The sequence below is a fragment of the Crocodylus siamensis genome, chromosome 4 (genome assembly GCF_052110815.1).
Source record: "Crocodylus siamensis isolate JL-2025a chromosome 4, ASM5211081v1, whole genome shotgun sequence".
Classification (NCBI taxonomy): domain Eukaryota; kingdom Metazoa; phylum Chordata; order Crocodylia; family Crocodylidae; genus Crocodylus; species Crocodylus siamensis.
The window spans coordinates 216,097,694-216,121,844 of NC_143398.1; the positions used below are offsets into that span (position 1 = coordinate 216,097,694).

Genomic DNA, 24,151 nt, shown 5'->3' on the forward strand with positions numbered 1-24,151 from the left:
AAAAGAAGTGCATATTTAAAGACCACAAGCAATTAGCAACCAGGTTGCAATCTTATGCAGTATTATTGTGAGTATGATAAATAAAGTTTCATGAAAATTACTTACTACAGCAGCAACTACTTCATTCTCTTATGTATTGATTCAATCAATGGAGGAATTAAAGCAGGGATGTCAAACTCACATGGCCCTGCAAGCCAGTCCACAGGCTGGATCAGGTCCACTGACCACCTTCTCACATCCTGCTGCAACTCACAAGCCTGATGCACCCATGGCAGCAGTGCAGCCCAGGAATGAACCCTGGTAAGCTGCCTTGCTGGGACCAGTTCTAGGCTGAGTCACATGGTAGAGCAGGGTCCAGGGCTGTGCCAGCCGCACCACCCACTGGAGACATGTCCAGGGTTGTGCTGACCATGCCACCCACTGAGGCCTGAGTGGCACAGCCCAGAACCAGAAGCAAATAGTGTGGGAGGCACAGCCTGGGACCGGTCCCAGCAAACAGTGAACCCAGCCCAAATGAGTACTGCGGGCAACACACATCCCGAGCACTATGCAAGGGGCTTGACCTCAACCCTGCCACCTGCCTCTCTACCTTGTACTTGAATCCAAAACAAGGGCCTCTGCCCTGCCCCCCATGTTGACTGGAATGAAAACCTTGTCTTAGATTCAAGTAAATGCTGTATGACTCACTTACAAGTAAAAAAAAAAGTTAAAGGGAATTTTAAAAAAATTTTGACTACTCAGCTATGCTTTTTCATGCTGCTGTTCCTGGCTTTAGTTTTCTTTAACTTGTCAACTGCTGTACAAACCAAGATCAGTTTATTTTAGATAAAAAACAAACAATCTCACCTGTGATATTAATACTGCCATCTGAACAGATCTAACATCCACTTTCATAATGGACAATGTATCTTTGGAATAGACAAATTTCAGGCTTTGGTTTCCTCTTCTGATCCAGTGCTATTGTATTCTGTCTTTGCACATAAGGAGAATTCACTGCCTGAATACTGCATAACTATCAATGGCACCAAAAATTAATGGTGTGCAAATGGCTGCAGAGCTTCAGTTTCTAAAACCGGTGTTTAAAAAAACTGAAGGCAGAGTATGGAGTGAGGATGCCCAATTTAGATACACTTCAACTAAATGGTAGATACAAGTTCCATTTCTCTCTAATATTCTAATGTCCACTGAAACGTATTCTGTTCAGGGAAAAATTCTATAGCTGTGATCCCAGTACTACTAATTCTACCCCTGTCCCATCCCAATCTACAACTCAGAAGGCTGGGAAGAAAAATCATGGGAAGTTTACACTTGGAGTAGAAGCATGGTACAAGGTAATTGCAATCCATGCTCCAATTGAGCTGTTATTCTTTGGCTTTCCAGAGATGGTTTACAATCTTATAATTATAGGTTACAATATGTTATACTGTTCTTAATTATGAGGCAGTTGGTATACTTCTTAATGCTGTATGAATACCAAAAATATTTTAGTTCCCTCACTGATTCTCTTAGGATCATCATGCAACAGCCAAATAATAGCAATTGGTACAAAACTAATCAAAGGCAGATCAACTTGCCACCCAAAGCTGAGCTAAAAATTCCCCAGTTATTTGTGCTTATAATTTATCCTGTACAAGCAAGCTTTTAAAAACACATTTAAAAAGAAACCCCCATTCATGAAATTAATTCTATCTAGTAAACAAGGTAATCAAGTTTCTCCAAGGTAATCCACATCCATCAGGAAAAGAGACCCATCAGCATGCTCAACTGAATTTTGGGAGGACATGAAGTAAAGTAAGAAGAAAAACTCATGGCTCAAGGGAGAGAATCAATGCATACAGCTGTCCCTGTTTTGCAATCTCTAACCAGCTGAAAGAAAAGGTCCATTGGCTAAGTGTAGACCAGAGTTCTGAGCACATACCAGTCTGGTGCACCGACAGCGCAGTGATTGGCATGCTTGCAACTAATATATAGGTAGGTTTCATCTTGCTGTCAATTAAACATGAGACTAAAAAAAAAATGGCATACAGAGATTACATCTGTAATAACATGATTAGTTTGGCAGTGAACAAGAGTGCTTATTGAAATAAGCACTTGCTCTTTGTATCTACAATCTATCAGGCAAGAGTTTTATGAATCGTTTTGATTACATTCAGTGGGCACACCTACACAAGATATTTACTGCAGAGCTGGCTAATTAGGTCTGCAGTAAAACATCAGCATTTACACATGCGATACTATTAGGCCGAAGTAAACAAATTTACTCTGTCGCGGGATAGTACTTGTAGATTCAATACACATGTAGACACTGACAGGGCTGGCTTGAGCACAAGGGTGCTTCAGCGCGGGAACTGCCTGCTTACTATCTCTGCACTGGACCACCCTTGTGTCCCAGCCAGCCCATCCACAGCCCATTGAACTAGGTCAGAGCAGCCCTGGCTGCCAGACCAACTCCCCAGGCCTCCTGCCAACCGGGGCTACTCTGATTTAGCTCAATGTGGCATCTGGGAGAAATACACTCTGGTACATTGTGCACCAGAGTTTACTGCATCACATTAACAGCAGGTGTAGACATGCCCAGGGAGAACAAAGTTAGTTTGGCAGCCTGAATTAAATTTCAGCATTACAAGTGATCCAGTAATCCTAAAACAAGAATTTCTGATCATAATTTGACCTGTGTTAATTTCTCTGAAGATTTAGTATCAAACCCCTGGTCATCATTTTAAAAATTATATAAAAAAAGTAACTGTATTTGGAGATCGTTTTATTTTTCTTTGTTTGCTTGCTTTGTTTTAATAAGACGCTTACGAGAGGTTAGCGCTCTCCAGATATGTTTGTCCTGACTTGCAATACACAGTCACCATCAAGGTACAATATCTCCTTCCACACAAGAGGGGGAAGAAAGGATATTATAACTTGGACAAAGCCTCTCTTGGACAAGGCTCTCTAACTCAAGGTTTCATAGTTTCTAGGGTCAGAAGGAACCTGAGTAGATCATCTAGTCCGAACCCCTCCCATGGCAAGAAAGATTACTGGGGTCAAACAAGGTGTTCATCTAATCTCCTCTTAAAGACCCCCAGGGTAGGAGCCAGCATCACTTCTCTTGGAAGTTGGTTCCAGATTCTAGCCGCCCTGACTGTGAAGTAGCGCCTCCTGATATCTAGCCTAAATCTACCCTCTGCCAGCTTGTGACTATTATTCCTGGTCACTCCGGGCAATGCTCGGGAGAACAGAGATTTCCCCAGTGCCTGCTTATCTCCCCTGACTAGTTTGTAACAGGCCACTAGATCCCCCTCAGCCTTCTCTTGTGGAGGCTGAACAGGTTCAAGTCCCGTAGCCTCTCCTTGTAGGGCCTGTCCTGCTGCCCCCGATCATGCGAATGGCCCTCCTCTGAACCCTCTCCATGCTGTCCACATCCCTCTTGAAGTGTGGCGCCCAGAACTGGATGCAGTACTCCAACTGCGGCCTTACCAGTGCTGCAGAGAGGGAGAGGATTACCTCTTTGGACCTGCTCGAGATGCATCTGTGGATGCATGACAAGGTACGGTTGGCCTTCCTTACTGCCTCCCCACACTGCCGGCCCATGTTCACCTTGGAGTCAATGATGACCCCCAGATCCTTTTCCGCCTCTGTACTGACAAGGAGTTCCCCAGCCTGTAGGTATGGTGCTTGTTGTTCCTCCTCAGGTGCATCACTTTGCACTTGTTGGTGTTGAATCCCATCCTATTCTCATCCACTCACCCCTGTAATCTGTCTAGGTCCGATTGGAGCCTATTCCTCCCTTCTAGCGTGCCCACATCCCCCCACATCTTAGTGTCATTGGCAAATTTGAACAGGGTGCTTTTTACCCCCTCGTCCAAGTCGCTGATGAAGATGTTGAACAGTGCGGGCCCGAGGACCGAGCCCTGCGGAACCCCACAGCCCACGTCCTTCCAGGCTGAGAAGGACCCATCTACCACCACCCTCTGGGTGCAGCCCTCCAGCCAGTTGGCGACCCAATTGACTGTGTGGGTGTCGACACCACAGCCCCCCAGTTTCTTAATGAGAGACAGTTTCGAAGGCCTTCCGGAAGTCCAGGAAGACCATGTCCACTGCTGCCCCTGCAACTAATGATTTGGTAATCTGATCATAGAAGGCCACCAGGCTGGTCTGACAGGACCTGCCACTGATGAACCTGTGTTGGTTGCCCCTAAGCATGAAATCCCTGCTGGCCTCTCGTGGATGTGTGCCAGAATAATTTTCTCGAACAGCTTGCCTAGGATCAAGGTAAGACTAACTGGCCTATAGTTTCCCAGGTCCTTCCTTCTTACCCTTTTTTGAAGATGAGAACCATGTTGGCCCTCTTCCAGTCCTCTGGCTCCATACCAGAGCACCACAAGTGCTTGTAAAGCCATGCCAGGGGTCCTGCAATGACCTCAGCCAATTCCTTTAGTACCCTAGGGTGGAGATCATCTGGACCAGCTGACTTGAATACGTCCTGTCCCTCCAGAAGCTCCCTAACTAGTTCCTCACTAACCCTTGGCTTAGGTGCACCTCCCCTGGGGCCTGAAGGGGGCCCAACCGGGGGGGGGGGGCGGTGACTGTTCCAGTCCCTGCTTAGGAAGATGGAGGCAAAGAAATCGTTAAACATGTTGGCTTTGTTGTCTGGTGTGACGACCAAATTTCCTAACGTATCCTGCAGGGGCCCCACATTACCCGGAACCTTCTTTTTACCCCCCATGTATTTAAAGAAGGATTTCTTATTGTCCTTAATCAGGGCAGCTAGTCCCAGTTCCATCTCTGCCATGGCCTTCCTGACTGCCCCCCTACATCCCTGAGCAACTGCAGTATAGTCATCCCTGGTGATGTCCCCTCCTTTCCATTGGGTGTACACCTCCCTTTTAGCTAGGAGACATTCCCAGATGCTTTGGTGAGCCATGGGGGCTTGTGTGCCCTCCTGCTCCCTTTGATCCTCATTGGGATTACCTCCCTTTGGGCTTGGAGGATCGTCTCCTTAAGGAGCGACCACTCTCCTTGGACACCTGGCTCCCCTCCCCTCTGGGACCTCAGTGCTTCCCTGACTATTCTCCTTAGTTCATTGAAGTTTGCCCTCCTGAAATCTAGGGCTGCTGCCTTGCTGCAGGCCTTTGCCACCTTGCGCTAGATGGTGAATTCTAGCAGGTGATGATCACTGTTGCCCAGGTGGTCGAGCACCCGCAGCCCCCTCAACAGGTCATCTCCCATGGCCAGCAGCAGGTCCAACAAGGCGTCTCCCCGGTGGGGCTGTACACCTCCTGGGTTAGATGGAGGTCCTGCATTCTGGCTAAGAATCTATGCAAGCAGTCAGTTCTTGCTGACTGCTCTTCCCAGCAGATGTCCAGGAAGTTCAGGTCCCACATGACTACCACATCCTTAGACTTCACTACCTCCGTGAGCTGACCTAAGAATTCCTGGTTGAGCTCTTCCCCTTGGTTAGGAGGTCTGTACTAGACCCCCACTGTTAAGTCTCTTTCCCCTCGACTGCCTTGTATTCTAACCCAAAGCACTTCAGAGTGCCCTTTCTCCGATTCTTTGTTAATTGATGAGGGTGGGTATTCCTCCTTAATGTAGAGTGCCACGTCCCCACCTTTCCTTTTTATCCTGACCCTCCTGTACAGCCTATAGCCCTTGATATTCACCACCCAGTCATGTGTTGAGTCCCACCATGTTTCAGTGATCCCCACTATGTCTGGGTTGGTGTCAGCTAGCAGGAGGGTGAGTTCCTCCTGCTTGTTTCCCATACTATAGGCGTTTGTGTAGAGGCATCTGAGGCCTCCTGTGGATGTGTGTACTGGCCCCCTAATGACAGCATTACCCTGGCCCCTGTCACTTACCTGTGTATATGTTTCACTCGTCGGTCTAGGCTAGGCTGTACTTTAGGCCAGGTTCCCAGATCAAGAATTTTATGTTGAGCAAGATGGCAGATATCACAAGGAAGGTATTTTGTGATTAGGTTAAAAAGTATTAATAAAATAAATAAAATGTGTGAGCAGGCAACATCTTACAGGGTAAGAAAGGAAGAGAAATCCTGTCAGCAACTTTAAAGAAATACCATAAAACTACCTGTGTTTCTATTTCTGGCTATTGGTACCAAGGTTACAGAACTATCTGCAATCCCATCATCTCTCTGAACTCTCATTTTGGTCCTTCCACTGTCAGGGCTCATACCTTTACTCCTCCCAGGATAGTCACATGATTCTACTGCTCTTAGACCAGACTCCTGCATGCAGTACCCTGTTCATAGGCTGTGCATATCCAGCTGGTACAACTGGGCTCAGCATACGTGGTTTATCCCCTTGAAAATCGTGGCCCCCAGTCATGGCAGTGACACAACAGCTTTCTTAAATCAAAATGCTGTTTAATGTTAAGGAAATAACCTAAGAGAGAAATTTTTAAAGTCTCCACATGTTTCTTCCCTACCTATATGGTTAAAAAATCCCAATGGTAGCTCAAGCAGGTTTAGCTTCTTCAATTCACCTGTCTAAAGAGCTCACTACACCTTTTCCAGCTCTAGAGACTCTTTTTATTCAGCCCAAGTTCCTTTGTCCTTCTCAGTCTAGGGCACTGGGTTCTGCTATTCCAACATACTTTAGGCTGAGAAGGGTAACCAAGATGATAAAGGACCAGGAGTGACCAAAAAGGCTAGGACTGTTCAATCTGAAGGACGGCTGAGAAAAAATCAGCTAATATAAAAATCAGGAAGGGTGTGGACCCTTGGAGAACTACTTCTCCCAAGGCAAATAAGTTACACTCCACAAAAGACAAAGCCACATCCTCAGAGTCAGTAGTTCCCCCATTGTCCAGTATGTGTATGCATTTATCTTGAGTTACCATGCGCTTCCTGCTTGTTTCCTTACCAGCGTGCAATTAAACTAAACCAATACAGGCATACAGTAAATATTCCAAAGATTCATACATTACTACAGAGCAACTCCAGGCTCACCAAAACAGTTTAAGAGTTAAGACAATTTCATCTTTTGGCCACAGAAATCAGCATGGCCAAATAAACAGCCACTATTTAAGAAAGGCAATTTGTGGTATAATTTAAAAATCAATCACTCCTCTTAAACATTCCCTGATTTTATAGCTATAGCATTTCCTAAAATTATCCCTTCTACATTCTTACTGCAGAATTGTGTTCTAGAATCTCAGCTGTTTATCTGCATGTGAAAAAACATGAAAACATGAACAGCGTATGAACCAAAGCAGTACTTCTTTTTGTAAGCTACAGAGTCTGTAAAAATAGTTGAATTATGCCAACAGCCCCATTCATTTCATTGACATGTGGACTCTGAAACCTAACAATGGCAATTAACTTGACAATATTGTTCACTACTAAACATTTTAGTAGAAACATGGAGATAAAGTGCTTACGCAACAATTTCAAATTGCTTCTCACATCTCCAAGTGCCAAGAAATCCAAAACCTCCAGCTTTCCCCTGATAATTTATATGGTGCAGTCATGTGCTGCCAATACAAACATCAAAACAAAAAAACTCTAAATAGAAAAAGTAAACAAATTTAATATCAAAATTACTAGAACTGTTGTACCAATTGCATTATTATTTATCTCAAACTATTAATGTTAAAGTTGATTTTGGCTGCAGCAGAAATTTCAGTTGGCTGCAATACGATTATTATGAAGCTCTGAAGAGAAGCTTGCCACAGAGTAAATGAGATGATGATTATAGATACGTGAAATGTCTCTGCACACATCATAGTTTACTAATATTTACTGTGTGATAAAGTTTTGAATAAGCAACAGACTTCCTACATCTTGCAGCCAATTGCTGTGTGTCATGGGGCAGCCACATTTCCTGGCACTTGGACACTGCAAGATCCTTTGCTGTAACAGATATCTGACTGGCAGGTTTTAGTAAAACAGAGGACATGTTTGCTGGAGGACATTCCTACAGTGTAGACATCATTGTAAATGGGGTGTCTTTCTGCAAGCTCATCCCTTCAGTTATATCCCACCTGGTGTGCTCTAAGTTGGTTATTTAAGGTATTCTGACATGCTTGAGGGTCACCCCCTCTAAAGGAAGTTTTTAATTCAACACAGAAAGTATGTTTTGTGCTATTTTCCAGTACTGATGGAAAAAGAGCAAAATTCTCCAAATCTTGGAAATCACGTTATTTTTGCCTATGCATAATTAATCTATTACATCTTGAATAGCTATTACCACCTGACAATAATGTGACTTGTATTCATTTGACTGTTTATAAGTAAAAGGAAGAAACAGTAATGCCAACTAAAAAAATGAGACAGTATGACACAGCACCTTTGGGTGCTTGTCACGTTAAGAGCTAGAACAGCCATTAGGGCAGCTGCCAGGTGTGAGCTAGAATAATGAGCCAGTCACATGACCGCAGGAGGGCCCCGGGACTGGAGGGGGTGGGGAATAGCCTCCCTTTTTGGCACAGACCCTCAGGGCAGAGCCAGAAGTCTGCTGATGGCATCCCGGGTGCAACAACAACTGGCTAAGCTGCTGCTCAGAACACCTTGGAAGTAAGGGGAGGGGCTATGGGGGTGGTAGGAGGCTCTTGGTCCTGGGTGTGACTTGAAACTGCACTCTGCCAGAGAAAGGTGGTCTGGTGGGACTGTCTGTGGTAGGACAGTTCCCCAGAAATGCCAAGCCAGTTACTTCCCCAGTGAAAAGCAGGTAGGGATGCCTTAAACCTGCAGCTCCCACTACCTAGTGGGCCAAAAGCAAATGGTGGGGCCAGGCACACCTACTGGGGGGCACCTGAGCCCAGGGGATATAAGACCCTGAGCCCTAGCGTAGAGGGAATAGTATGTAGTGGGGCCAGGCATGACCAGAGAGAGGCACTTGAGCCTAGTGAGGTATAAAACCCCGAGGCCCTAATGTGAAGGACGAGAGTAATGAGTTACAGGGAGAGGGACTGGGGTCAGAGATCAGTCCAGGGCCTAGTGAATTGCCTGGTCACCATGCAGATGAGGGTCATGGGAGACACCCCAAAGGCTGTGCCAGGGCCAGTCAAGGGCTGCGAGTAGGCAAGCCTGATGGCCTGCACAGTCGCTCAAGGGAGCAGGGCAGGTTGGGTGAGGCCCAGAGAGGGGCAGCACATAAGAGGCCCAGTGAGAGAGGGCCGAGTGCAAGAGGCCCCAGTGAGAGGGGCGCAGTATGAATGAGGTCCAGTGGGATGGTGTGAAAGGATGAATGCATGCGGCTGAGTTTGACCCAGCCATGAGCCAGAGTAAAGAGCAACTCCAGGATAACATCTGCAAGGCATGGGTCACATAAGGGAAGGCTGGAGTCATGTATAAACCACTTGGCATCAGGGTCTTAAAACTGGCAGCTTCCCACTTATAACAACAGGTGGTTCCCAGCAAGTCACGGCAGGTGAGATGGGGCCGACTGCCTTAGATGGAGGGCTGGCCGGTACAGTGACCAGCCATAAGTAAGCTCCCTCGTCACAAGCTGAAATAAAAGGTCAACCGAAATTTCACTTAATTTCACTTAAAATGCAGGGATGAAGTAAAGAAAGTCGAAGTGCAATTGGAGTTGAAGCTAGCAAGGGATGTGAAAGGTAAGAAGACGGGTTTCTACAAATATATTGGTAGCAAGAGGAGCATCAGGGAAAGTGTGGGTCCCTTATTGAATGAGGGAGGCAAGCTTGTGACAGAGGATGCAGAAAAGTCTGAAGTGTTCAATTAGCTTTTTGCCTCCATCTTCACAGGCAAGATCAGCTCCCAGAGTACTGCATCGGGCAGCACTGTTTGGGGAGGAGGTCAGCAGCCCTCAATGGTCAAAGAACAGGTTAGGTACTACTTAGACAAGCTGGATGTGTACAAGTCCACAGAGCCAGATGGGATGCACCTAAGGCTGCTGAGGGAGTTGGCTGATGTGATCACAGAGCCATTGGTCAATATCCTTGACAACTCATGACAATCAGGAGAGTTCCTGGATGATTGGAAAAGGGCAAACATAGTACACTTATTTCAGAAATGGATGAAGGCGGATCCAGGGAACTACAGACCATAGGCTCACATATTTCATAGATGCTAGGACTGGAAGGAACCTCATGAAATCATCAGGTCCAGCCCCCTGCCCAAGGGGCAGGAAGTCAGCTAGGGTCAAAGGATCCAAGCAAGATAAATGTCCAAATGTTTCTTGAATGTGTCTAGAGTAGGTGCTTGCACCATCTCTGGGGGGAGTCTATTCCAGACACTGGGGACTCAGACAGTAAGCAAGTTTTTCCTTACGTCCAACCTAAAATGGTTTTGCAAGAGTTTGTGACCACTGGACCTTGTCATCCCCTGGGTGCTCTGTTGAACAGGTGTTCCCCCAGATGCTAATGCACACCCTTTATGTACTTATAGACTACCACCAAGTCACCCCGAGACTGTGCTTCTCCAGGCTGAAGATAGCTCGCAGCCTCTCTTCATAAGGCCTGTTCTCTTGCCCTCTGATCATGCACGTGGCTCTCCTCCAGACTCTTTCAAGCTGTTCTACATCCTTCCTAAATTGTGGAGCCCAAAACTGGATGCAGTACTCCAGCTGCTGCCTCATCAAAGCCCAGTACACTGGGAGGATGACATCCTGGGTCTTGCTTGAGATGCATAGTAGATGCAAGCCAGAGTTTTGTTCACTTTGGCAGCTGCAGTATCACATTGGTGACTCATATTCATTTTTAGGTCAATCATGACCCCCAAGTCTCTTTCGGTCAAAGTGCTAGCAAGTGTAACATTGCTGAACCTATAAGTGTAAAGCGGGTTTTTATTCCTGAGGTGGAACACCTTACATTTCTCCGTACTGAATGCCATCAGGTTTTCATCCACCCACCTTGCAAACCTATTGAGGTTGGCCTGGATCACCAGCCTGTCCTCAAGTGTGAACACTCTTCCCCAAAGTTTGGTGTCATCAGCAAACTTGGCCAATCCACTTTTGACAACACTGTCCAAATTGTTTAAGATGACATTTAAGAATACAGGTCCGAGAACGGAGCCTTGGGACACCACTAGTTGCCAAGATGGAACTGAATCAGCATGGCACAACTACCACTCTCTGGGTCTGACCTTGGAGCTACTTCCCCAGTCACTGGACTGTGGAGTAGTCAAGGCCCACAGTTGCCCTACTTTTCAATGAGGACATCATGGGACACCAGGTCAAAGGATTTTTTAAAATCCAAATATATGACATCAACCTCTTTCCTTTTGTCCAGGTGATATATCACCTGGTCATAGAAGGAAACAAGATTGGTCAAGCAAGACCTACCCTCAACAAACCCATGCTGCCTACCCCTCACAATGTTGCCTTCTGTTAGCCTGTCAAGAATGGTTTCTTTGATCATTTTTTTCTAAAATCTTCCTAGGGATTGAGGTCAAACTGATTGGCCTGTAGTTTCCTGGGTCTTCTTTATTTTCTCCCTTTCTTAAAGATGGGCACCACATTGGCCCTCTTCCAATCTTCAGGTACTTCGCCTGAAATATCTCAAATACCCTCACCAGTGGCTGTGCTATGATGTCTTTTACCACTCTTGGGTGTAACCTATCTGGGCCAGCTGATTTATGAGGGTCCAGCCTCCCAGCATGCTCCCTCACAAGATCCACACCAACAGTGGGCATATATTAATCTTCACCCTGGTCATCCCATATCATGTTTGGCAGGGTGATCCCTTTGGGCTGATAAAAAACCAACCCAAGGTAATCATTAAGAAAACTGGCTTTTCTCTGGGTGCTAATAGTCAGCTGCCCCAGCTGGTTTAGCAGGGGTCCAATGTTGCCCTTGTTTTTCTTTCGATTCCCCAAATACCTGAAGAAGGACTTTTTATTGTCCTTGATTCGTGTAGCCAGATGGAGTTCAGTTGCAGCCTCGGCTTTTCTAGTTCGCTCCCTGCTGCTGCGGAACAGCGTAGTATATTCCTCCTTAGCAGTGTTTCCTGTCTTCCACCCATTACACTCCTCTCTTTTTAAACATTGGAGGTCCAGGAGTTGCCTATCCAGCCAAGGGAGTTGTTGAGCCCTTTTATCACCTTTCCTATGGGTGTGGATGGACTCCCCCTGGGCTTCTAGGATCACTTCCATCATGAACTCCCCTCCCTGTGAAATAATGGCCTCTTAGGGCCTCAAGAACAAGCCTCCTGAGCTTTTAAAAGTCAGCTTTCCTAAAGTCAAGGACTACTGCATTGCTGGCTGACTTGCCAGCTGTGCAATGGATAGTGAAAGTGAACAACTCATGGTCACTGTCACCCAGCTTCCCTTTAATTCTTAGGTCACTGATTAGATCATCCCCTTTGGCCAGTACTAGGTCCAGCAGCGCCTTGCCTCTCGTCAGCCCATAAACTTCTTGGGACAGGCAGAGCTCTCCATGCATGTAAGGAAGCCTTGTGACAGATTGGATTTGACCGAGTCCTCTCCCCATGAGGCGTCTGGGTAGTTGAAGTCTCCCATGACAACCATGCACCGAGAGCATGCAGCCTCAGCCAGTTCCCTGGCAAATTCTTGGTCAAGCACTTGTTCCTGGTTTGGAGGTCTGTAGTAGACTCCTACCATTGTATCCCCTTCACTACATTGTATCCCCTCTGATTCTAACTCAAAGGGTCTCCAAACCAGTCAGCCTTACCTCAATCCCTGGGAAAATCATGGACAAGATCCCCAAGGAACCCATTTCTAAGCACTTGGAGGACAAAAAGGTGATTAGAAACAGTCAGCAAGGATTCACCGGGGCAAATCATGCCTGACCAACCTGGTTGCCTTCTATGACAAGGTGACGGGCTCTGTGGATGCAGAGAGACCAGTGGATGTGGTGTACTTTGATTTAACTAAGTTTTTGATACCGTCTCCCACAGCATTCTGATAGGCAAGCTAAAGAAGTACGGGGTGGATGAATGGACCATAAGGTGGACAGAAAACTGGCTGAAGCAGCAGGCTCAGAGAATAGTAATCAATGGCTTGATGTCTAGGTTGGCAGCCTGTGTCAAGTGGACTGCCCCATGGGTCAGTCCTGGGACCGGTTTTATTCACTGTTTTCATCAACAAACTGGAAGATGGTACAGAGTGCACCCTCAGCAAGTTTGCAGATGACACCAAGCTGGGGGGAGTAATAGATAGGTTGGAGGGTAGTGCTAGTATTCAGAGTGACCTAGGCAAGTTGAAGGACTGGGCCAAAAGGAATCCCATGAGGTTCATGGGCTAATGCAAAGTCCTGCACTTAACACAGAACCACCCCATGCAGTGCAGCCTGGGGACTGACTAGCTGGGTAACAGCTCTGCAGGAAAGGACCTGGGGGTTACAGTGGACAATAAGCTGAATATGAGCTAGCAGTGTGCTCTTGTTGCCAAGCAGGCTGACAGCATACAGGGCTGCATTGGTAGGTGTGTTGCCAGTAATTCAAGGGAAGTGATTATTCCCCTCTATTCAGCACTGGTGAGGCCACATCTGAAGTACTGTGTTCAGTTTTGGGCCTCCCACTACAGAAAGGATGTGGACAAATTGCAGAGAGTCCAGTGGAGGGCAACAAAAATGATGAGAGGACTGGGGGACATGACTTGAGGAAAGGTTGAGGCAATTGGGCTTATTTAGTCTAGAGAAGAGAAGACTCAGAGAGGACTTAATAGCAGCCTTCAACTATCTGAAGGGGGGTTCGAAAGAGAATGGAGCTGGACTGTTCTCAGTTGGTGGTAGATGACAGAATAAGGAACAATGGTCTCCAAGGTGCAACAAGGGAAGTTTAGGTTAGATATTAGGAAGAATTTTCTCATTAGGAGGGTAGTAAAACAGTGGAACAGGCTACCAGAGAGGTAGTGGAAGCTCCATCTTTGGAGGTTTTCAAAATCTGACTAGACAAAGCCTTGGCTGGGATGAGCTAGTTGAGGATGGTCCTGCTCTGAGCAGGGGGTTGGACTAGATGGACTCCTGAGGTACCTTCCAGCCCTAACTTTCTATGATTATTTGCAAAGTGGAACTGCCAGCCTTGCAACATCAAATAGGGCTAAAAGGCATATGGAACTGCTCTGCCTTGACAGGAATCTTTATAAATGTACCAGATAGTTCATACCATACACATATAAAAAGCATAAGTGAAATGTGCACGTTACCATCAGTTCTGTCCATGATCTCAATGCTACATGCTCTCTGTTCTCACACACTTACTCCCATATGGGTTCCTCCCTTCAACCTCAAGCTCTGCTTCTCCTTGTAGGAGAGAGAAAGTGCATCCATTTCATATCATACTAAATTAAAACACAAAAGGTATCCAACAGCCACTGGATTTGTTTTTTCCACTCCTGTCACTATTTTATCCAGCATTAAATCTAATTGTCATCCTTTGCTACTGTAGGATTTTATTTTGTCAAAGTATCCTACTTGGCTTAAAAGCAATTGACCAAATACCTACCAGTTCAGTGAAAAAAGTTTTTGAATGTGGGTGTCCACACTTAAGCACACAACTCTAAGTGTGATCTAAGACCCAAAGTTAATAGGATTTTTTTTCATTCTTGCTAAAAAGGCCTGATTTTCAAAGGCTGTAACAGCTATACCTTATATACAGTATTAAGCACCTCTGAAAATTCAGAGTCCCTCAGCTCTTGCTTTCTTAACTTTAGGGTTTCAAGTTTGAAAGTACTAGCCTATTTTATTATTTGCATGTGAGGATCAAAGCCACTTTCTACCGCAACTTATTATGAGCCCAGGAAATTTTCAAAAACAATTGTATATAGTGCTTTTAAAAAAAATAGTATTAAAAATAAATTTGCAAGAATTCTCAGTATTTTCTCACTGTTCAGAGACTTAGACCACTGAAACATCATGAATGCAGTTCTCTAAATTAGTACCAGCCAATCAAGCTAAGAAGTCTTTGGCATTCATTTCCAAACAAAGCATAAACCTAACAGATGCTTTAGCAGATTTTAAGTTTCATGTTTTATCAGAAATCATAATTAATACTTACGTGTTTGTTTCTATACTGAGAAAATTGAGAGAGGCCAAAAATTGTTGCTATGGCACCTCCTCCAATGAGAACAGTTCCTTTTACTGCCTTTCGAAACGCCATTTTTTAGTTCTACAAATGAGAGAGGGAGAGAGAGATTAATACACAGTTCTAACATGCTTAAATCCAGACCGCCTAGAACAGAACACTCATTTAAACTGGAGGTGATGTTGTGGCAGATAGCATTAGGATAACAATATATTAATGTTACAACCATACCAATTCCCAAATAAGTACAAAAATAACATACAGAGAGATTAAAGCAAAAATCCCTTGGAAGAGTGTATGTTATTAGTGGCGGGGGGGGGGAGGAGAAAGGAAAAATATTTCATGCTCTTTAAATCTGCTTACATAGTACCTTTGTGAACTACAGATGAGCATGTATGTGTACAGAAGCAACTACTTTTACCACAGCAGTGTAAGCACAACTCAAACTTTCAATCATCCATGACTGCCAGACAAGATCCAGCACAAAGCTGGTCACCAAGTGCCCTCTGCAAGAAGACACTAGCCTGAAAAGATACCTCCTACCTACTGCCTCTCATCATCATCCAGGTCATTCTTACAATCCCATTGCCCAAGAAGACTAGAGACCTATCTCCCAATGCAAGAATGACAGACTACTACATCTTACACACAAAATTTCAAAATTTACTTTGAACTTCACAAACTCCAATTCTGGCCTCTTAAACTGTGTATATGGTATCACTCCTGGTAATGTACAACCTTCCTATCAAGCATTTGTAGAAATAATGCCAAGCAACAATTAAAATTTGATTTGGATAGCCCAATAAATAGGAGAGATGAATAAAAATAAAGTATATTTCAGTATACACTTAATTATTTATTTCTTATCTAACTTAAGCTAGATGAAAACATTTTAGCTCTCCAGTATGTAAAAAAGACATCACACAGATGTTTTAAATACCTGGTGAATAAGGTCATGCCGTACCAAAACACTAGCACAATGATTTAATGAAATCAGGAATGCTCAACTGCTACCTGAGACCCATAAAACAAAAAGACATTTTTAACACATTGTGGTCTTCCTCTGTGTTCTAATGCTAAGTGTCACTTAAATATTTACAGTACAGTTCTGGAATCTGCAAAAATATCCATTCTCTCAACGCTATGACGAACACTAAAGGGGAAAAAAAATCTAATTTCCAAGTTTACAAATGAAGAATTAAATTATGTGCCTGATATCTACAAGGTGGGACTACATGAATGAAAGCCTCAGGAGCTGAGAAGAAAGACAATGAAGATTCAGATTCAGACTCTTAAATTTTTTGGTTTTATGAAAAAGATTCTCTCCCTGAAATGTCTCTTACTGAATGCAAGAGCTAATTTACTAATTCCACCAGTCAAATTAGTTGCAGTTCACTTTTTGTCCTACCCCAGTAGCAATACACACTTTACATTATTTTATTTACTTTGAACAACAATAAAAGAAATAGCCTTGTTAACATTCTACAGATATTTCATTTTATCTCTCTCTCCCATGTTTAGCTACACAACAGAGTCCCTGAGGAATTTTCTGGAAGTGCTCTTGCTAGGGTTAAGACTATTCCCTCTTGAGAGCACTGCTCAGAACTTCATCCCTAACAAACAGATATTCCAATCTGGCCTTGATTGTCATAAAGTCTTACATCTTTATTCAGTTCCAGACATACTACTATAGAGCACACCTTCACCTCTGCTTTATCTTAAGCTATATACACGTGAATAACTCAAGTCAGATTAACTCAAGAAAAGTGATTTGCCACATTGCAAAGCAATACAAACAGCTGTGTCCACATAGTAGGGCTGTTGGAAGCTTCAGTCCCTGATTTAATTCGGCAGAGATTCAGCCCAATCCGGTGGCCAAATCTCTGAATCCAAATACAATCAGGAGACCCTTTAATCACTCCAAATCGAATAGAAACCCTCTGAATCGATTTGGAAAGATCTGGATATACACACAGCTTTAAATGTTTTTTTCTACATACCCTGAGGTACCAGTACAGCTTGTGAACACTGTGATGCTGGGGCAGACAGAGGGTCCCACAAAAGCACAGGGGTCTCCCCAGCGTGCTCGGCAGCAGACCCGGAAATGGATCAGAAACATTTCCAGTCCGCTTCTGGGTCCGCCAAGGAGCACACAGGGGAGCCCCCCCACACCTCCCCCAGCTTGGCAGCTGGTGCCTCCTGGGTCTTGGGGGGGGGACTTGGGGTCCCCTTGCAGCCAGTCACCAAGGCAGGGGAGTTCGGGAGGGGAGAGGGGACCCGCACACTCCCAAGCAGACCCGGAAGTGAACCGGAAGTACTTCCACTCCACTCCCGGGTTTGCCATCGAGCACACAGGGCCCCCCCGTGCTCCTGTGGGACGTTCCATCCACCTCAGCACCACAGCGTTCATGCTTGGTACTTCAAAGTACAGGCATACCTCATTTTATTGTGCTTCGCTTTATTGCGCTTCACAGATATTGCGTTTTTTACAAATTGAAGGTTTGTGGCAACCTTGCATCGAGCAAGTCTATCGGCGCCATTTTTCCAACAGCATTTGCTCACTTCGTGTCTCTGTGTCACATTTTGGTAATTCTCACAATATTTCAAACTTCAGCAACCACCACCCTGATCAGTCAACAGCCATCAACATCGAGGCAAGACCCTCCACCAGCAAAAAGATTACGACTCGCTAAAGGCTCAGATGATGGTTAGCATTTTTTAGCAATAAAGTATTTTTTAATTAAGGTATGTACATTGTTTTTTAGACATAATGCTATTGCACACTTAATAGACTACAGTATAGTGTAAACATAACTTTTATATGCACTGGGAAACCAAAAAATTTGTGTGACTCACTTTATTGTGATATTTGCTTTATTGCGGAGGTCTGGAACCGAACCCGCAATATCTCTGAGGTATGCCTGTATGTAGAAAAAGTTTTTAAAGATGTTTCTATGGCCAAATCATTGATTCTCCAAATCAACACCAAATCTTCAGATTTGGCCAAATCAAATTGGGGACAGTGATCTGAATCAACAAATCAAATCACTGTCCCTGATTTGGGCTGGATGCATGTCGAATATGGCTCACTTTGCACACCCCTGCCACATAGGCTGCACACTCGTGTGTGGCACTATGACTTCTTTGGTTGTAGCTCATGGTTTTTTTACAATGAAACAAGCATAGCAATTCTAAGAATTCTATTAGTGAACTGCAGGAGATTCTGTCCAACTTTCATTAGGTACATGGGGGAAAAAATAAGTGCAGGAAGACAGGAGGAATAAGAGCATTCACATGGAGCTAGCCTTCATTCATTGCATAGGCTATATGAGTGCAACTCCTCAGCTGTTAACTCAAGCTGTAGCCAATAACACCCAACAGACCAGCTCTTTTTAAAAAGGACCATTACCCACACACAAAATACTTACGCTCAGGAAATGCTTGAGATTTAATTCAGGTCAACTCTGCCATGAAGAGGAACCTATGGATCCAATAAGGATGGCACATCAGTAGCAGTACGCATCCGTGCCAAAGCAACAGGTTTGTGGCATGCAACACATTGTGTCAAATGGATTGAGTGGTTTTCAACACTATCTACACACTAGAAGAATTAAAACAAAGAGGCAGGGAGCATAACCCTGCCTGACAAGTTTATTACCTCATCTGAACAGATGCTGCTACTATGGTTTATGAATGAACTGCGTGACGTACTTGTACACACACAAGAAGAAAAGTAAAGAACTGAATCAATCTGTGTCCAAACACATGCCAAGACATGTGCCTTCACTTGACAGATTTAGAATTTTCTGAGCCAAAGCCTAGAAATGTCTTCTTTCTCCGACATGTATAGACAAATAACAGGTTTGCTTTAAACGCTTCCACCATCACTAATGTTGCAAGCCTTTCTTAATGCACCTATTCACCTAATCTACATGTGCTTCCTGGATACAGTGGTCAGGAAAAGAAGAACCCCATCCTTCTGTTTCACCACAGCCAGGAACGAGGCCGCAGGAAGCAGTAAGAGAAACATCCCAGACTCTGGATAGAGGGAAAGAGGTTCTGTCCCAAAGATCAGCTAGAGAATAAGAGAATTTAGGTGACTGTAGCTGCCAGGCAATCCTAAAGAAATCTTGTAGTCAATAACCTTAAAGGTTGGTCTGCAATTCGAATAAAACCACCCCATGGTTGTTCATATTAAATAAAATAGAAGACACTGAAGTCCTTACTTGAGTATTTATTAAAATGCAACTCCTTCTCCCTATAATGGACACCATTCAGAATTTACTGTTTATAGCAATCTGACTGGAGTTAGTGAGAATATCAGTTATAGATCACCGATGTATTGACTCCCTTGTAATGTTTCACTTACATTTTGAAAGCCACTATAAAGTCATTTAAAATAAGCACAGAAGTCAGAGACTGACCAAAAAAAAATCAACATAAAAAGTTCAACTGAACAAAATTTAAGATTTGAAGTTTTAAAAAAATTGAATGGAACTAGCCAGCAGGCTCTTTTATAAATCCCTAAACATAAAAAAAAAAAGTTTATGAGAATTCAACTGCAATTCATGTACTTCTATATTTACACAAAACTTACAGCAGTGAACACATACATATTACCCAAGCTTCCTCAATCACCTGAATAATAATTAAGTATTCAGATTGAAAACTGGTAGCCCCATGCTAATCTGAAAACAAATTTCACATATCTTATGCACCAGGGATAAAATCACCTTACATAATACAATGAATTTCTAACTTTTAAATGCTTGTTCTAGAAACACAATATGCTCTAAATCTGAGTGAATTTAAAAAAAAACAACACCAAAAGAACAAATTAATATCTTTCACAAGAGAGTTGGGTTACATTATCCAAAAATGAATTGGCCCCATAGAAAACAATGGAACCACATCCTTATATTGTTTCTATGGTATACATACATAAAAATTAATATTTAAAAAAAATGTAAAAGGTTCCAAGTTTATATATCTATTTGTCTGACAAATCATCTGAACACATACTCAGCATTCCCTGGTGTAAAAAACTCAAAGCCTTAGAATTAAGCCATGAGATTTTAATAATTTGAACTATGAAAATAATGGCTTAGATGCAGTCTTTCTACAGTAAACACCCTACTAGTCCAGAAGTAAACTATATATAGTTCAGACAGCATTCTTTTTTAAAACTCAAATTTTTGAGAGAACAAAATATGATTTAAAATTAAACTGAGTTTAATTAGTTTATAATTGTATGTTGAAGGTGGGTCTCTCCTAAGAAGGCAATATGCATATTAAGTAAATATGCCACTAAGCAAGATTACTTTGAAACAAAGATTGTGCCCATACTTGTAATGACATAATAATCAGCATTGCCATTTCAATGGGATTGAAGACAGAGAAGTTTAAACTGAATCACTTATAGAGCTCAATTCCCATTTCACACACACATCTGCATGCTAGTCTGTTTGGAAAAAAAAGAAAGTAGTTTCCACGGCAACTTGCCCATCATGTTATTCTTTCTTCTACTATTCTAAACTGGAAAACTATGCTTTTAACAGGGCACGTGCTATTAGGCCAAACTTTTTCCGAATGTTTTCAAAACAGTCAAATATTCTTAAACTAAATCCATAACTGAACTTTTTGTTTTGTTTAATTGACCTTTACATTTTCTTCATTATGGATAAAACAATTCTTTGTGTGCTGGCCCAGATCTACAATTTTATCTTATGAATCACACAGGAAGGATGATCTGATACACATGAAGAAAAAAATAGCACAGACTATCAGCTTTCGTGTGCTCCAGATTTCTGGATTGTGCTTGTAAAAGCAATGCTGCATAACATTAAGGAAAACAATCTAACTGAATTAAAGTGTTCACACACCCACGCACAGAAGTCATAGTGAATAACTAGCTACCTTTTAAGTCTGAATGCCATGGTGACCAGTCCTCCATGATGACTACTCTTCACTCTCCCCTAACCAATATTTCTTTCCACCCCCACCCCAACTCCCCCTTCTGCTGCATATACTTAAGTCAAAATTGTACTAAGTTCTAAAGGAATTACTAGACCTGCATTGGGGTCAGGCTATAAAAGAGGCATCTATTTAAAAAAAAGCTGTTCTTGCCCAGCCACCCTGACCTATTACCCTAAACACACCCTTTTAAAGGTTGATTTGCACCATTCCTTTGTGAGCAATCAGACCAGGACAAGGGTGTGGCCCCAACCCAAATCCAGCCCTGTTTTCCATCACCTGGAACTCTTCCCCTTTATCCTGCCAAATGCCCCAGTCAGGCAGGGGAGGTTCAAGAAACTACAATATTAGCTTCTGACTTTTAAGGACTGCTATTCCAATTGCAGCATATCCAATGTACTGAAATGCCAGTTTATGTATAGAATATCACATGCTATTAAATAAAATAAAAAATTTTCACTTGTCTGTTATTCTGTTAGGGAAAAAGCAACTTCTTACAGCTAGGAGAATTAATCTTACTGCTGATTTATAGGGAAGCTGTCGTGCAAAGACACTACATGCCCATATCTGCATGCCCAGTTTTTGTATCACCTACTATCAATGGCTTGCCCCATTGCTATTAACAACTTGCCCCATTGCTATTAACACAGGTAAGTAGCTTATATTCACCAACAGGTTTCTCTTCATAGCCTGACAAAGGGCTTATTGTGTAAACCAAGCCCAGCTGTACTGTCAGTTACACCCACACAACCCATTCATTCCTTGGTATGAAACAATAAAAAGAACTTAGTGCTTTAAAGTTACAGCATAAGCAGTTCCATTAACATTTCTAGTGAAAGATGTTTCTTAAAAAGTTCAATGAGGATACTGTAACAGGGGGCCATCCCAGGGACCATCCAATCATTGGCCGGACCACCTGACTCACCTACCATGCCTTTGTTAGAACTAAAAAGTTGTAGGCAGGAGGCTGCCCATTTATTGCCCCAATGCCGTGGGTGTAATACATGGCTCTGAACCATCCCTACACCATGTCCCATGCCTCACAGATGGCATCCAAAAATCACTTCCAACTCCCCCAACCACATTGCCGGGCCAAACTTGGCCTCTGGCAATCAGGCATCCTCAGGGATATCCTGTCAAATCTGTAGGATGCTACCTGCTGTACCACAATGCCTTCGAGGACTTATTGTCCCAAATTCCTAACTATGAAGCTTGTCAGGTACAACCAGCAGTAAAACAGCGTATTGACATCAGTGCATTTCCACTGGTGCATCCAAAAGTACAAACTGGCTTTTCACATGGTGTTTCAAGCTGAGCAGCATATCCAAGAATTCATGCCTATAAACAGTCATGATTTGCAGAGATTGGAGTACTCAAATTGTGTTATGAAGGCTTTTTGCTACTACACTCTATTTTCTGCATCAGCTTGATTACTGTAGATCTGTTTTTATATGTAGCACCACACTGAAGTGTCTAATTATTTCTGCAATTCAAGCATTTTCTAGTAAAGGAATATGGTATACTATGCCAGTGAAGGGCTTCTACTGTGGATACAGCTAGTCTAGTAGGGAAGCATGTTCCACCGATGTATAAAACCATACCCCCTCCCCCCACAAATCAAGAACAGTTTTGCTTATATAATTGCATCTGCACTAGTCTTCTGCTGGGAAATGCATCTGTTTCAGATCACCCAACACCCCTGACACACACATCTCAGCTGGCAAAAATCTATAATGCTGTCATGGCCTTACATTATGACTTCTGCTTGCTGTACAAATACTGATAATGTACCACCTACAGATTTACAGTGGGTGCACACCTCATATATACATGTTTGTCTCAAACTAAGCTGTCAACAAAGAACCTCCTATTTGCATAGCAATTAAGTACTTATTTTGTATCATTAGCCCTACTCACAGAGAAGACAACTAACTTATGTAATGCCCTAGGGAAAGGAATATTCCCGGAAAGCCTGCTACTCAAATTGTCATATATAGCCTTTTTTTCCATCACTAAAAAAGCTGTTTTCCTGTCAGTAACTAACACACATAAGCTCTCTCACAGCAAAACCAGTCAAAATAAGGTATTCTGAATCTAAATACCTAAAAGTTATTTTCAAACATTGTCTCTGACTTATAATTAATTTGCTTTCTAGTGGAGCAGCTCCCCCACCATAGTGCTGCCACTGTGGCTTCTCTCTACTGTATGGGCAAAGCCTCCCACACAAGCCTCCCAGCTCCATGAGCTGGATAAACTATGGCTCCATAGGGCAGGCCACAGACTGCTGACCCCTAATCTACCAGATTAGGCAAAGTTACCCTGATTTCAGATTTTGTACTGTCTCGCTACTCTTTTTCGACATACATAATGCCAATTACGCCAGTATAAACATTTACTCTCTCCAGTATCTTAAGCCATGTTAAACTGGGTGCCCAATCTGGGGTAGCTGCTGGCTAGCATAGTCAGATAAAAAAAACATGCTATAACTTCAGGGGATTTAAAAGAAGAGTCCTTCACTATACACCCAGAAGCAAGCAGGGGGGAAAAAAGATGCAGCCTTCTTCCAAAGTTATGCCATGGAACAACCCAAAAGTCAATATGGGCACAGCGAGGGCCTAATGGCACCAAGGGATATGAGCTGACAGTTACATACATTTTTCCGGTCTTCAACAAATAAACTATGCACACAAAACAGTTACCTGATGGTAAAGTGTCATTTACGTGCTTGTAAAATGCATGCTAAAAAGACAACTACTCAAAATTATGTAAGAAAACTGTATTCTCCTCCAAGTTTGGAATTGATGGTTCATCCTAGGAACACAGGAGAGTTTGTCAATGACTTCATTGATTTTTAAAAGACTAAAAAATAAGCTAATTATCATGCAAGGTTCACTTTGTAAAATGTGCCCAGTGATGCAGTCAGATTCATGTTGCCATACTCCAAACATTTCAAATAGTTACAAAAAAAATACCTTGAGCGGAAAATTGGATTGTTTTGATTTGACTAGATAACCTTGGCACCTCCTACAACAAGTGACCCCAAATCAAAGTCCACCAAAGTCAATAGGAGTCTTCTCAATTACTTCAACAAGCTTTGGTTTAAGGTCAAATAGTAGCTCAGGACCAAGGAACAACTCTTTGATTTCATATAGCCAGCCAGTACAGGTTATCATTTGTGTGCGTGATACATATATAGTTGCATTCTTTTCATTTTTGAGGGATA

General features: G+C 43.2%; 1 protein-coding gene across 6 annotated transcripts in view; it reads right to left on the minus strand.

Annotated features, from left to right (window-relative positions):
- GPD2 (glycerol-3-phosphate dehydrogenase 2) overlaps window positions 1-24,151 on the minus strand; it is a 288,808-nt gene that overhangs the window by 252,408 nt on the left and 12,249 nt on the right. For 5 of the 6 annotated variants that reach the window (XR_016442086.1, XR_016442088.1, XR_016442087.1 and 2 more), the window contains exon 2: window positions 14,929-15,039. Coding sequence is in view for 3 of the 6 variants with exons in the window: in XM_090045692.1 (XP_089901818.1) it covers window positions 14,929-15,030 (102 nt within the window). In the remaining 3 variants the exon portion in view is untranslated. Of the gene's footprint in view, window positions 1-14,928; window positions 15,040-18,383; window positions 18,437-24,151 lie in introns of all 6 variants that reach the window. The other variant, XM_090045693.1, reaches the window with a different exon arrangement.